General features: G+C 46.6%; 1 protein-coding gene across 1 annotated transcript in view; it reads left to right on the top strand.

The window, feature by feature from the left end:
* The window catches only part of CFAP52 (cilia and flagella associated protein 52), a 74,447-nt gene that overhangs the window by 34,962 nt on the left and 24,204 nt on the right, over positions 1-15,281 (top strand). Inside the window, exons 5-6 of the mRNA XM_088468464.1 lie at positions 455-554; positions 12,728-12,844. Of these exons, the coding sequence (XP_088324590.1) occupies positions 455-554; positions 12,728-12,844 (217 nt within the window). The remainder of the gene's footprint in view (positions 1-454; positions 555-12,727; positions 12,845-15,281) is intronic.

Genomic DNA, 15,281 nt, shown 5'->3' with positions numbered 1-15,281 from the left:
CAGGTTCCACAAAAAGGGGCTAAACACAGTAATAAAAATAAATAGTATTAATAGATTCTGAGTTGAGATCAAAGCAAAAAGGAATAAATCATTTTGCAACTGAGCAAAACCAGGCTGCACTGCAGGTGGGGCAAATTTAAAATGTGCGGAGAGATTTACATTTCAGAGGGGTTTGTCTTTGTTTTGTTTTGCTTTGCTCACACCCCAGAATCAGCCCCATATTGTGTACGTTATTGTATTCAGGGTCATGGCTATTGTTGTATGTTCACTATTAAAATTCAAAAATGGATTGTAGAAGTTTTTGTAGATGTATGAGTATTTGTTGTTAAAAGGGAAGTGTTGTGGAAAATGTGACATCCATACATCTCCAACATGTTGCAGAACAACCAACTACTTTAGAGCTAATTTAGTCTGGGCTATTAGATAGAAATGGAGTGTGACCTCTCTGTTCCAGCGGAACCCTGCGTGTGTGGGAAGTGGATCTGCTGAACAGGAAAATACACCCCACTGAGTGTCAGATGGGGCAGCTGAAGAGAGTGGTTACCTGCCTGGCTGTAAGTAACATGCTGTGTAAATCATGTCACATTCCATTTAGTTTTGTCTACAGAGATAATGTTAAGAAGAGAGAACACTGTATGCATTGGTGTATCTATAATGGGTGCAGGGTGTGTGGTGTCCAAAGACGCAGCTACTGCTAGAATCAGGTCCTTTGTTCCGAGGTGCAAATCTGCACTGAGAACCTGATTCAGGGATGGACGCAAACCCGGTGGTTTGCGGACAACTGAAGATCGGCGCATCTGCAGGATCTGCACTGCGCATGTGCAAATCTCCTTCTGCCAGCTTGCTCGCAGTGACCGGACGCCTTTTTGTGGCGGAGCGGGAGCGGTATCAGGCAGTGTCCCAGAAAACAGGGACGTGCCAGCCCCATTCTCTGGGCTTGCTGAAGCCAGTGACTGCGTCTTTGTATGCAGCTTGACTGGCTTCAGCTGGGTGATTTACACAAGATGCCTCCTGCTGCATTAGCATTTTATCGCACAGCTAGTGCGTACAGAGTCACAGCGGCTGTGCAATAGTGTACAACTATGAGTAAGGCCCTGAAACCACAGTAACCAGCAATCAGCTTTTATCTGGCTAGTGCAAGTTAGGGTGGGTACACATTACAACAGTATCTGCGCGATTTGTAGTTTACAGGCAAACTGGAACGACAAATTATGCCTATCGTGCAGTGTGTATGCTCCCGTGGGTCGTACGCAATATCTTGTAGATGGTCATGCTGCACGGTCAATTAGAGGATATCATGTACGAGGTGGTGCAGTTTAATGAAGGATGGACTGAGATATCGTTCCGTCGTTCATAAAATTGCAGTGTGTATGGGAAATCACGGATGGTCCAGGACGAAGGGAATTTGTCCCTACCATTGTTCCGATTGCCCGTCGTTGTAGTGTGTACCCGGTCGTAGACATTAATAAAATATCCAGTTGGTTGCTATGTTTTAGTGCATATTTGCACATCTGGGCAATGTTAGAAAATTACTCACATGACAACTCTTGTCAAAGTTTTATCCATGTTTTAGTATTCTGCGGGTTTTCAGGAGCATTTTAAATGATCCTGTGGCAGGTGTGTGTTTGTACAGATTCAGGGTAAATTTACTAACTTTATTAAAATAAAAACAGTACTCGCACACGGGGCCTGATTCAGAGCCGGACGCTCTGACAGAGCGCTCGCTCTGAATCAAGGCCGGCCTTCTGTTTTTTTAGAGCGGCCTCCGGGCCTCTCGCATAGCTGTGTGTGACCACCCACAGCTATAGCGAGCGGCCAGGAAGATGGTCGCGATGGTCAAGACCATCGCGACCATCGGGCTTGCGACGAGACCCTGCGGTAGGGTCTCGCTGCCGCAAGCCCTGGAGTGCTTTTGGCCCCGGACGGTAGGCGTGCCCTGGAGTGCTTTTGGCCCCGGACGGTAGGCGTTCCCATGGGAATGCCTCTGTTTGGGCAGCCACGCCCACGACCCGCCCACCAAAGGGGGCGTGCTGTAACTCAACATCGACAGCATGCCCCCTTTGGTACGAGACCCGGAGCAACGGAATGCCCGTCGCTATCCGGGTCTCGCGCATGCGCACTGGGCCACCATCGGCCAGCTTGCGAGCGCATAGCGCTCGCGAGCGGGCCTGAATCAGGCCCACTGTTTGTATTAGTATTGTCCATAGCGCTCGTGAGCGGGTCTGAATCAGGCCCACTGTTTGTATTAGTATTGTATAAAAAAAAATTCATACTTACCAAACCCATGGTGGCCTCCTCTTGGGTCCATGTAGGCATCCTTGGTCTTCGGAAAATAACAAACCAAAAACCTGTGCCCCACGGACAGCACTTTTCATACTATACAAGTGTCTAACCAGAAATGACCAGTTAATGTGCCATAGCAACTGTCTGCTCTCAGCCAGTCAGCACTTCCCCATTGATTCCTATTGACTGACTGGGGATAATTTTCTTTTCGAGTTAGGCACTTGTACAGGGGCTTGGTTTTTCAATTTGTTATTTTTCGAAAGACCAAGGATGCCTACATGGACTCAAGAGGAGGCCACCCATGGGTTTGGTCAGTGTAATTTTTATTTTTTAGATAAAATACTGAAAACATATGGTGTTCGAGTACTGTCTTGATTTTAATATTTATTTTACAGGCGCACTACAGGTGCCATTGGGCCCTTAATGTTCAACAAGTGCCGGCATGTGGGACAGGCTTGCTGGTACCTATAATCCGCCTGTAAATAATTTTTACACATTAACCCCACACCCACCACCACCAGAGGTGCGGAGAATAGCCCGTGGCCATTTTATTTTTGGGGTCCTCACTTTCCGAGGATTTCTAGCTCTGGGCTGATTGGGGCTGGTTATGTGATGGCAGGGAGACCCCACACTATGTGTCCTCTTGCTATGGCATTTCCCCCAGACTGGTTCAAGCTGGTATAAATATAAGATAGTAGTGCTAAAAACGTAGTTGATTCTTTATATATTGAACCAATCCATTAATTACCTTGCATATCTGATGTTTCAAAATATTTAATATAGGCATCAGTTAAAATCAGTACATATAGAAAAGAACAATGAGTCAATCTTATCAACTGTATACTTTCAGAACCCACAGAGGGAAAACAAATAGTAAAAATATCGAGGTGAAACAATTATTATTATCCTTTATTTATATGTCGCCACAAAGATTCCGCAGCACCTCACAAGGTACATTAACAAATTAGCAAACTCGTAAAACAGCGACTTACAGTACAAGACAATATAGAATAAGAACATAGTTTATAAACATTGCTGCAGTGATCATAACACTCAAAAAAGCAGCAGGGCATCAGCTACCAAGTGTTAAGTGCCCTTGTGGAGAGTTTTGAGTAGATGATCGTATGAGTGAGGGAAGGAAAAGCACATAAGGAAAGAGGCCCTACTCATGAGAGCTTACATTCTATAGGGGGGAGGGGGGGAGACAGGGGTGACACAGATAGGGTAGACAGTCAGGCAAAAGCATGTAAGCAGCAGGTTAGGATGAGAGCTGGAAGGCATTGAAGTAGTGAGTCTTGAGAGCCCATTTGAAGATTTGTAGAGAGGTGGAGAGTCTGATAGGGAGAGGGAGAGAGTTCCAGAGGAAGGGAGCAGCACGGGCGAGATCTTGGAGACAGGAGTGGAAGGAAGTAATCAGTAGGCAAGAGAGGCGGCATGCATTTATAGAAAAGGGAGGGAGATTAGTGTGATGTAGATGGAGGTGTGGTGAAGTGAGAGGGACAGGAGGGTGGGGGCTGAGCTTAGTGGTTGGGTAGTAGGACCATTGTGGGGGAGGAAAGAAAAAAAGAGGAGTAACAGGAGAGGAGAAGGAGGGAAGCAGATGGGAGGCATACAGACAGAGGAGGGGAGAGAAGGGGAGGAAGAAGAGGAGGAGACTAAGGGGGAAGGATAGAGGTGGGAACAGGGGGCAGAATATAGGATTAGGTAGGCACTGAGTAAAGTGAGAATTTGAAGAAAACATGGTCACGGTGTGGATGAGGTAAGAATAGTGTATGTATGAGAACGACAGTGTTGAAGGTTTTTCAAAAATGCTGGTGAAAGAACACTGTTGGTGAATGCGTATGCTTGATGAACAAAGTTGTGGGTTTTTTTATATTTTTTTTTTATTAAGTGGAATATATGTGATTTAATTGGTTTTGAAAATGAGTAATAAAAAAAGAAGTTGTTCAAAGTTGTGAGGCTAGGCAAAAAGCAATGGTAAATCAGACCGTATATGCAAGGTTTAGAGGTTACTTTGCAGTGGTACAAATAAGAATTTAGTTTTTGGTGACAAACAGTAGCAGGTGACATAATGTCTTTGCAGTGACCAGTCAAGGATTTCAGTGTTGCATGTCCTGGTTATGCAGGCAGCAGGTGTTTGTTGTGAAGAGGTAGTGAACGTGATCACACTTGATGCTCCATAGGTGACCTTATGCAGTATTGATAGCAGTTTAGTTGTGTTCGATTAAATGTTCTCCTTCTGTTTTCCTTCAGTTTAACGCCGGTCTAACGCTGAAATTTTCCCCAAAAATTTATTTTGCACTTAGGAGTCTGCTAACTACAGCCAAGGCTAACCAGTCTAGTAAATGATATTTAAGTAGAGATGTAGCCAAGTGTGCACCCTAATTAATGACAACTCCCCACTAGCCAGCCAGTACAGACCCAGCAATAAAATGGCTTAAACAAACATGTAGCACATACTAAACATTTAGGACTTAAGATCAATCATGCCTACACTCAATCCAAAGACTGGAGATAGTACTTATGGCAATTTATATACAACAAAATATTATAAGACTGCAGCAGACTTCAGATAGCAATTGCTGATTGCCTCTGGCTTGTTCCTATTAGAAATCCGTTCCTGACACAGAATACAGTGATATCTATTAATATCTTTCTTTTCCTAATTATATTACTAATTTTATTACTATTTTGCTAATTATATTACTCATTTTTAGAGTAAGCCTGCCTTCGAGTCTCTATATCCAAGTATGTGTTTTATGAATGGTTTTAATGCTGTGTTTAGAAATGAATTTAATTGATTAATTACCTGCACCAGATGCAATCAGCTGTCCAATTAAGAGGGTATATATTTCTAACTATGAGACATGGACCTTTGATAAAGCTGCACAGGACAGCAGCAAAACGCGTCAGTACATTTTGCGGACTATGCCCCCACAAGAATAAGAGTCCCAGCACTAAATCACTTTTTAATTGGGCCCAGTGTCATTAATAGGAACAAGCCAGAGTGATAGTTTCACCTCAATATTTTTACTATTTGTTTTCCTTATGTGGGTTCTGAAAATATACAGCTGATAAGATTGACTCATTGTTCTTTTTTATATGTACTGATTTTAACTGATGCCTATATTAAATATTTTGAAACATCAGATATGCAAGGTAATGAATGGATTGGTGCAATATATAAAGAATCAACTACGTTTTAGTGCTACTATCTTATATTTATTCCTTCTTCTATCTAATGGAGCTGACTACTCCAGCCCCTTTGTAGCTGCTGTAGAAAAACAATCCTTAACAGCGCCTGAATTTACCTTTATTGGTTAATTTTTTTAAGCTGGTGCTGGTTTTTGCAAAATAGGGGGAACCCCACGCCATTTTTTTCCCCTATTTTCCAGTGCCAGCTCAGGCTGAGAGTTCCGATGCTGGCCATGGATTTGGTAGGGTGGCCCCACACATATTTTTTTAAATTAAACCGTTTGTTTAGCGATTGACCCTAACAAAGCCTGCACATATCATAGTGATCTGCGCAGTGCTTTTCCCAAACACGACTGCCACATTCAGGTCTATTGTTTGGACGGGTTTGCCGTCATGTTGCGGTCACATTTTGGTTGGTTGTAAAACTGACCATTAGTAAATCTGTGTTTTACAATCTAAAAACATTGATAGTTGGTCCGATGTTCTAGTGTTCTAAAGTCGGGGTTTGCAACGGTTTTGCCTTTAATAAATTGCCAGTTTTGGTCGGTTTGCAAAGTTGGCAGGAAATTGACTAAAAATCCAAAACAGACCTTTATTACATATTTCCCTCAGACTCAGGGATATATTTACGAAGTGGAGTTGTTGCCCATAGCAACCAATCAGATTCTACTTATCATTTATCTATCATCTTCTAGAAGATAAAAGCTAGAATCTGATTGGTTGCTATGGGCAACATTTTCACTTCTAAAACCCCACATTTCTACTTCAGGGTCCATAGGGTATCCACAGGATACCTTGGGGTATAGGCGATGGCGGCAGACATCCAGGCACCACAGAGTTAAATTTTCAGCCTCCCAGGATGCACTGGGGTCCCTCTCCTATACCCCGCCCCCGAGCCTAAGGCCACTCAGTTTTCGTCGGTGCCTGGCCGGACCAGTCGCACCGTACAGAGGGGGGTCTTTTCAAGGCCCCTGAAGATTGTCAGTATTGACGTCCATGCTGTCACTCCTACACCCCGCCGGTACCAGAACGCCGGTACCGATCCGGGGATGCTGGTAGGTAGCTGGGGTCACAGATAGCGGTGACCCCGGCTACCTGGACTGTGGCCGGATGCACGGGGGACAAGATAAGCGTTGGGGTCCCGCGGTGGGCACCCGCCGGTAACACAGTCCTTTTTGGTCCCCAGGCAGGTGGGGACCGACTGCGCGTGGGGCCAGGTACTGATCCTGCGCCTTCCACTAGACCACCAGGGACAGTGGACCGCAGCATGTGCGGTACCGCGCGGCGTCCCAGGGGTTAATAGCAGGCCAGGGGAGAACGCCTTCCCTGTCTCACAGCCGGCATCTCCCCCGCTGCACAGTGCCATTCCACAGCGGTCTGAGCGGGCTGTGTCAGCGCTCCTCCCCCGGGCCCGCCTCCTCTCTGCTCCTCGGTGGCCATTTTCTCACTACATGTGCTGGGAATGACAAACGCTGCTTGAAGCTGTTACAGGTGCCATTGGGGTCCGGGTCCCCCGCATACCTCTCCTTCAATTAAGGTCAGTGTATGCAGCACTGTTTCCTACCAGGCTCTGGTCTGTGTAGTTGATCGCAGTGCTTGTAATGCAGGATGTTATCTGTGCATTGTATGTGACTTAAATGCTAGCGCTGTTTGCCTGTACTTTCATTTCTGACTGTCAGCCATTTTCCTATCCCTGTTATTCTTCTGTTACAGCCCTTGCGGTGCGGTGTCGCAGGGTGTTTATTACCTCACAGTAAACGTGTTTTTTCTGTGTGGGAGGTCACATACGCTCCGTTCACACTCCTCATGTCTGAAAGTGAACGAGGATATCCTCTTCCAGCTATAATGTACTGATATCATGTACAGTTAGCGGAGGGATATGTAGACGCTGAGGGTTTATGGAGGGCATGTTGTATTATATATCACGCCCCATTTCTGTCACTGTGCCTACACAAAAAGGGGACCGCCCTCGGCTGGCTAAGATGCTTACAGCCCTTGTGGGCAACGCCCCCTGCGTTTCCCCATAGGGGTTATCGCAGCAAGTGGTGGTCTCATCACATGCAGGGGTCCCTGGACAGTTGATCCTGTTTTTCGCCCCCCAGGTCTCGCAGGAGCCTGTGTGGGTGAATTTATTGTTCAAATGGTATAGCGCCTGATGGACGTTTTACTGGGGGAGTCACCATTTCGGCCTTCTAAACGGCCTTTCGGGTCTCAGACGGGTAAGGACATGACGTCTGATGACTGTGACATTATTGACTTTTTCAGACACGAGCCCCTTAGTGCCAAGGAGGCGTAGTCTGGGTCTAAAGTCTATATACCTGGCCTTATACGGGCAGTCCGTGCGGCTTTGGTTATTACATATCCCCCGTGGCTAAATCCAAATATGCCTTCTTTAAGGATAAGGGTGTTGCCACTGTAATTCCTCTATCTGGTCAGGTGGATCATTTAGAGGAGGCGTGGAAATTCCGGGTAAGCGGTTCCAGCCTCAAAAACGGTTGACCTTTTGCATACCCCTTTGCGGATAATTATTTTTCCGAATGGGAGTTACCTTTACGGGTAGATTCTCATGTTACACGCCTAGTGAGGGGTGCTACGTTGCCCATGCCCTCCAGGTCCTCCTTGAAGGAGGTTACACATTGCAAGGTGCAAATATATCTAAAATCCAATTATTCCCTTGCTGGAGGGGCTTCCAGCAGGGCTATGGCCGTGTGCTGGGGGGCCAGAGCCATGGAGCGCTGGGTAGGTAACTGGATCTCTGCACACTGGGGGGGTCATTCAGACCCGGTCGTTAGCGCCGATGCGCTCGGATCGGGTCGATGGCCCCCCACAGAGCATGCGCACGACGGCGCCGGCGCTGTCGTGTGCATGCGTGAGACCCGCTACGACCGACGGCGCCGGTCGTAGCGGGTCTCGATCCAAAGGGGGCGAGCTGTCGATGTTGATTGACAGCTCGCCCCGTTTGGGCTGCCACCCCCCCGGCCCGCCTTCCAAACGGGGCGAGCTGTCAATCAACATCGCCTACCATTTGGGGGCGGCCCCACTGACATCACTAGTGATGTCAGTGGAGAGCTTCCGGCTCAGACAGAGCCGAAAGCTCTCCGGGGCTTACGACAAGGGAGACCTTACCTTACCTCGTCGTAAGCACCGATGGTCGCGATGGCCTTGACCATCGCGACCATCACCTTAGGCGGTCGTAAGGCTGTGGGTGTTAACCCACAGCCTTACCACCGCAAAGGAGGACGTCTTGAAAATTCAAGACGTCCTCCCCTCATTCAGACCGACCACACGCTCTGTGCGACCGGCTCTGAATGAGAGTCACTCCAGCAGAGCAGGTGGATAGTGGCAAATTCTCAGAGACTTAGCCACGTTCATAATGAGACAGTCTTGCATATAGCCTACTCCTTTCCAGAATCTCCTCGGCAGCAGTAGCGGCTCACCGCTCCCTGTGGTTGCGCTCTTGGAAAGCGAACGCAGATTCCATTTGGAATGCTTTGCCTTTTACAGGACAGGTCCTGTTTGGCCCTCATCTGGACACAATTGTGGCCCCACAGGCAGCAGCTACATCTGTGTGTCTGCCATCGGCTACAGTCCCATCGGGGTCTGGGGCTTTGTTCTTTCGGCCCTGTGAGGCCAGGGTAAGTCTAAAATATAGCTTTCCAAGACAGTCAGTAGCCAGGAAATCTGCTCAACCATAAGAACAGGCTTGGAGTGCAAGACGTCCTACTCCCAAGTTGGACTACAAGCCTTCAGCCTCATTGGACGGGCCTCCTCTCGGGGGACCCCAGAGTTGGAGGCCGGCTTCTCCTGTTCACCCAGTGCTGGTGTCTGACCACCACGGACACTGGGGTAAGGGAAGTATTTTCTTGAAGGTATGTCCTCTCCTCCCGGTAAAAGCCTCCCAGACGGTTTTTAGTTACAGGTCTTCTGTCAATTCAAGACAAGGCCCTGTAATTTTTGAGGGTGTTACACTCTATGCTCCAGGCAGGAGTTATAGTACCTATTCCGTTGCCCCAAAGGGGAACGAGGTATTACTCCATCCTCTTTCTGGTACAGAAACTCAATGGGTCTTACCTGGACATCCTCAACCTCGAATCCTTCAACAAATTCTTAAGGGTTCCTCGGTTCAGGAGGGGGACCCTGCATTCCATCATTCAATGGATCCTGGGAATTTTGTGGTGTCGTTGGATATATTCAGGGTGACTACCTGAATGTCCCTATTTTCTTAGCACACCAGTGTTTTTCCTCAGGTTTGCAGTGGTCGATAAGCATTTTCAGTTTTACCAGGGTCATGGCAGTTATGGCAGCCCACCTGCGGATGCAGGGGGTCCGCTTGTTACCCAATCCGGGAGACCTCCTGTTGTTACCAGGGTCTCCAGAGATACTTCAGTGCCATCTGCAACGAACAATATCTGTGTTGCTACGTTAGGACTGACTGATACACTGGAAATGGTCCTCTCTGATTCTTCACAGAGGATGCTCCATATCCCAACATCTGAGGATCTTTGTGATTGAGGAACGGAACTCTGCATTACAGGCAAAGGTACGCAGTTGCCTGCAGAGTCGCCGAGTGTCTATTCACTCGGCAATGTGGTTCCTGGGTTTCAGGGTGTCACTGTTCGACATGGTGGAGAGTACCCAGTTTCACTCTGAACCTCTAGAAAAATTGATCCTCTCTGGATGGGATGGGTTGCCCCATAGGATAAAGTCAATAGTGCTTTTCCCGGAGGTTTGTCTCTCTCTGGCCTGGTTGCTGTGGAAAGCTCACCTAAACAAGGGGCACCCCCTTTGGGATTGCGGACAGGGTCCTTCTGACGACGGACGCCAGTATCCGTGGCTGGGAAGCAGTGACGGGTCTACACTTGTTCCAGGGCAGGTGGACACCAGTAGTTTTTGCGCTTCCCATAAACGTCTGAGAACTCTGAGCAGTATTCAAGGTTCTCCAGCATGCAGGACAGGTCCTCCACAGAAATACCGTGCAGGTACAGTCTGACAACGCCATCATGATGGCTTATGTAAACCACCTAGGAGGTTCCCGAAGTCGGGCGACACTAACAGTGGTGTCCCGAATTCTGGCTTGGGTGGAAGGCTATATCTCTGCCGTCATCGGCAGTGTTCATTCAGGAATCCTCAGATGGAAAGCAGGCTTTCCCAGCCGTCAGGACGTGCATTCAGGGAAATGTTCTCTTCGTCAGGAGTTGTTCAATCTTCTGGTGAACAAATGGAGCCTTTCAGAGATGAGACTCTTATGGTAGACGTATGTAGGTCCAGTGGACCTTCCAAGTTGTGTACCTCGTCCCTCCGTTATCCCTTCTTCCTCCAGTAATAGCAAGAAGGAGGCGCGCTCCTGCTGATAGCTCGTGCGTGGGTCAGACGGCACTATTACTCAGATCTTTGGAGCCTTTCAGTTTACACTCCGAAGCTGTTACCTCTACGACCGGACCTGTTGTCTCAGGATCCTGGCTGATACCCAGACCTGGGTTGTCTGTCCTTGACGTTGTGGCGGTGGAGACTGCCCTCTTAAGGTCTAGGAGTTTTTCCAGCTCTATAGTCAACAGGGCCTCTGTCCATGCTAAGAGCTCGGAAGCTTTTATCTGCAAGAATTTACCATCAGGTATGGCATACTTTCTTTCAGTTGTGTCACCCTAGAGGCTATGCTCCTCGGGTATTCCGGATATCCAGAGTGTTGGCTTTCCTACAGGTGGGCTTAGATAACGGTCTTCGCCTTGCTTACCTGAAGGTGCAGGTTTCTGCCCTGTTGGTTTCATCGTAGGATTGCTACTCTTCCGGATGTCCGCACCTTTGTGCAGGGTGTACATTATATTCAGCATCCCTTTGTTCCACCTGTGGCTCCTTGGGATTTGGCTGTGGTCCTTAGGGCTTTCTGAGGACCGCCATTTGATCCACTGGGCTCAGTGGATTTCAAATGGCTTACGGCTAGGACTGTATTCCTTCTGGCCATTGATTCGGCCGGTAGGATCTCAGAATGGGGATCTTTCATTTAGACCTCCCTTTTTCTCATCTTTCCTAGGAACAGGGCCGTGCTTCGCACTTGCCCTGGTTTTTTACCTACGGTGGTGTCTAGTTTCCACATCAATGAGGAAATTATAGTACATGCCTTTACTTCCCCAGTCCTTTCTTGGTGAGGCCTCTTTGGATGTGGTACGGGCTCTAAGAATTTAAGTTGACCGTACCAGTCCATTTAGGAAATCAGACTCTCGGTTTTGTCCTTTCTGGTTTCCATAAAATGGGTTGGCCTGCCACTACGCTAACTTTGGCAGGATGGATTCACAGGTCTTCCTGTTCCATCCTCTATTAAAGCTCTTCCACTAGGTCTGTGGGTCCTTCGTGGGCAGCTCGACGTGGCGGTTCAGCGGTGATTGGCAGCCACGTGGTCATCTGTCCATATTTTTGTAAGGTATTATGCTTTTGATACCTTCGCCTCTCAGGATGCTTCCTTCGGGCGGCGGATTCTCCTTACAGCACAGGAGCGTCCCCACCCTTAAAGGATACTGCTTTGGGACATCCCCAAGGTATCCTGTGGATACCCTATGGACCCTGAAGTAGAAAATATGAGATCTGGTAAGAACTTACCCTTGTTATCTCTATTTCTACAAAGTCCATAGGGTTCCACAGGACTCCCGCCCTGTTACACCTGTACTGCAGATGGGCTTTGATCTGGTCACCGGTTTCTCCGTCTCCTTCTGGTGAGAATGTGATTCTTGTGTGTTCCAGACTGTCTTCTCTCTCTTTTTTGCTCCTGCTCCGGCCTATGGCTTGTTACGAAACTGAGTGGCCTGATGCTAGGGGGTGGGGTATAGGAGAGGGACCCCAGTGCATCCTGGGAGGCTGAAAATTTAACTCTGTGGTGCCTGGATGTCTGCCGCCATCGCCTATACCCCAAGGTATCCTGTGGAACCCTATGGACTTCGTAGAAATAGAGATAACAAGGGTAAGTTCTTACCATATCTCATATTTTTAGTTGCTATACCCCTAAGTTTCGCGCAGTATGGCGTATTAAGGCTAGGTGTATGAGGTCACATCTGTATTTTAGCAAAAAAACATTTTTTTATAAATTTCTATTGCTATAAAAATAACCTCCCATTTTAGCTGGCAATTAGTCTTTTTGTCTATTATGAGCCCCCAAATGTGGGGTAGGAGAATGGAGGAAACATTTTAGTTGTTTGTTGTAATCCATGTTTCTGTGATATGTTCCACTTTCTGCTATCTACTAACCACCTTACCACACCAGGTGGCAGAAGATGACAGCTGCTTTCACTGCGGTACCTCCACTGGAGACATCCTGAAAATTAACACAAAGAATAAATTACTAAACAGCTGTGGGCCGCAGAAGGACAGATTCAACCTGGTGAGATAAATGTCCACTTTAAATACACAACAATATCTCAGCACACATACTGGCAGGGGAGTCACAGATACAGACACCGATTGCTCTAGAATTGGTTGTAGTCTTATACAGATTGAGCCCCTCTTAAGCTGCATACACACGTAAAGATTTTCTGTTCAACCATACAACTAGTTGATTGGTTGGAATGAAAATCTGGTAACGTATGAAACCAAATGATAATCAGCAATTTGCTCCCAAACGCCGGAAAATGGACAAAAACTGTTGTTTGAACAAATTGTTTAGATCAAACATTTAACAAACTTGATCTAATGACCATTTTCATCTGTTTTCTGTTTTCTAGCAAATTGCTGATCATCAGTTACTCCCATACGATACCTGATTTTCATTCCAACCAATCAACTAGTTGGATGGTTGGACAGAAAATCTTTACGTGTGTATGCAGCTTAAGGTATTCCAGAATGTTTTGCTGACAAATTGTCAGGAACTGTCAATCATTCCCCTGTATTCAAGCTGCATTTGTTTTATTTAAAATTTTCTTTATTGGATTAATGCCTTGAGATGCAAATCAAAAAAACAAACATTCAATAGTAGAAACATGTTACAGATATGATCATACCAACATGCATAGAGTAAAGGAGAATACAGCATTCATTAACATGTAGCACATATCATTTGGGAACAAAAACAGTAAATGAGATAATAAGCTATATGGTTAATGGCATAGTTATTACTGCAGAAAGTATGAAGTAGGTGTTGATGACTAGTGAATGGGTCAATAGAGAAAACAGAGCCAGTGACAGTGAAAGAGACTATGATTAATACCCCTTTTACACCGGAGCTAAAACCCAGGTTTTTGAATGGTTAACCCGGGCAGCTCCCTGGTGTAAAAGGGGAGAGAGTTGGATCGCCGGGTCGAGTGACCCGGCAATCCAACCCAGGTAACTAGCAGGGTTTAACACGGGCGTAGCCCGTGAAACCCTGCTGTGAGAACAGCGCAGACCGGGTCACGATGACCTGGAGTGCGCTGCTAGCAGGCCAAAAGCCGGGTCTATGCAGTCCCGAGTCGGCGCCGGCAAAATTCCGGGTCTGATCCGGATAGGAACTTTGTTCCAAAACCGGGTCAGACCCGGAATTTAGGTGGAAAAGGGGTATTATTCAGCCCCAAGGGAAACACCCGGAACAAGCCACAATCAATTAGACAGACAAATCCACTTCCAAAAGTATCTTCCAGTAAAATTCTAGTTTCATACCAGGTACTCCTATGGAAGCGATTAGGGACTTTCAACATTAGGGAAGCTCTCATGCCACCATTAGGTGTATTGTTCTATGTGATTGTCTACTCCAGTGCTTCTCAAACTCCGTCCCAAACAGTTCACATTTTGCAGGTCACCAGCAGGTGCACAGGTGTACTCATTACTCACTGACACATTTTTAAAGATCCACAGGTGGAGCTAATTATTTCACCTGTGATTCTGTGAGGAGACCTGGAAAACATGCACTATTTGGGGTCCTGAGGACCGAGTTTGAGAACCTGTGGTCTACTTCATTCTAAAGAAAAAGTACAATTTAGTATAAAAGAGGGGAAGGAGGAGGATCCCTAATCCATCTCTGGAGGATAAATTTTCTGGCTACTGCTAAAATAATGGTTAATCATTTCCTACATCCTCATGTTAGTTTAAATAGGATCAGTTATGCTCAGCCACCTCCCTCTCCGGGATAAGTGGGGCGTGAGTCAAACAGTTGTAATTCTCCCCAGAAATGTTTAATGCTGGGACAGTCAGATAAAGTAACAAGGACGCTTCACCACAGCTACACCTTATGGTGGCCATACACTGTCAGATAAAAATATCTGTCTGACCGACAGACCAATTTAAAAGCAACAGATATCTTGCCCATACACTGACAGATAAAAATATCTGTCTGACCAACAGACCAATTTAAAAGCAACAGATATCTTGCCCATACACTGACAGATATTTTAACACAACCAACAGATTTTTCCAAACAAAAATCTGCCAGGCTCTGTCATATTTTTGTTCCCTCACAGGGAAATTTGCTGGGCATAGTTATTTTCGCCCCCAAAAAATTCTAAATGCTCTTCTGCATCACTTTCCTCAAAGTCGCATTTATGCACTTGCCGCGGCAATTATAAACCACAACTTCGTTCAGTAGTTATAAATGGGGGACCCATAGTGATCCCCCATGTCTACACATCTTTAGGGGGGTCCCTAGAATATTTCCCGAAAATTCCCGTTTTTGTTGAACCTGTAAAAAAATGTAGCAAAAATTTTTAAAAAAAATGACATAAGGTCCCCCCCCAAAAGGCAAACCAGCCCCAGGCTTGCCAGCCAGTGGTGGTTTCTAAAAATACGGGGAACAAAATGTGTAGGGTTCCACCGTATTTTAGAAACCAACACCAGGCTGCAGGGACTAGTGC

This window comes from Taudactylus pleione, unplaced genomic scaffold, assembly GCF_031769625.1.
Source record: "Taudactylus pleione unplaced genomic scaffold, aTauple2 ptg000012l, whole genome shotgun sequence".
In the NCBI taxonomy this organism is placed as follows: domain Eukaryota; kingdom Metazoa; phylum Chordata; class Amphibia; order Anura; family Myobatrachidae; genus Taudactylus; species Taudactylus pleione.
This window is presented reverse-complemented; position numbering and strand designations above follow the sequence as displayed.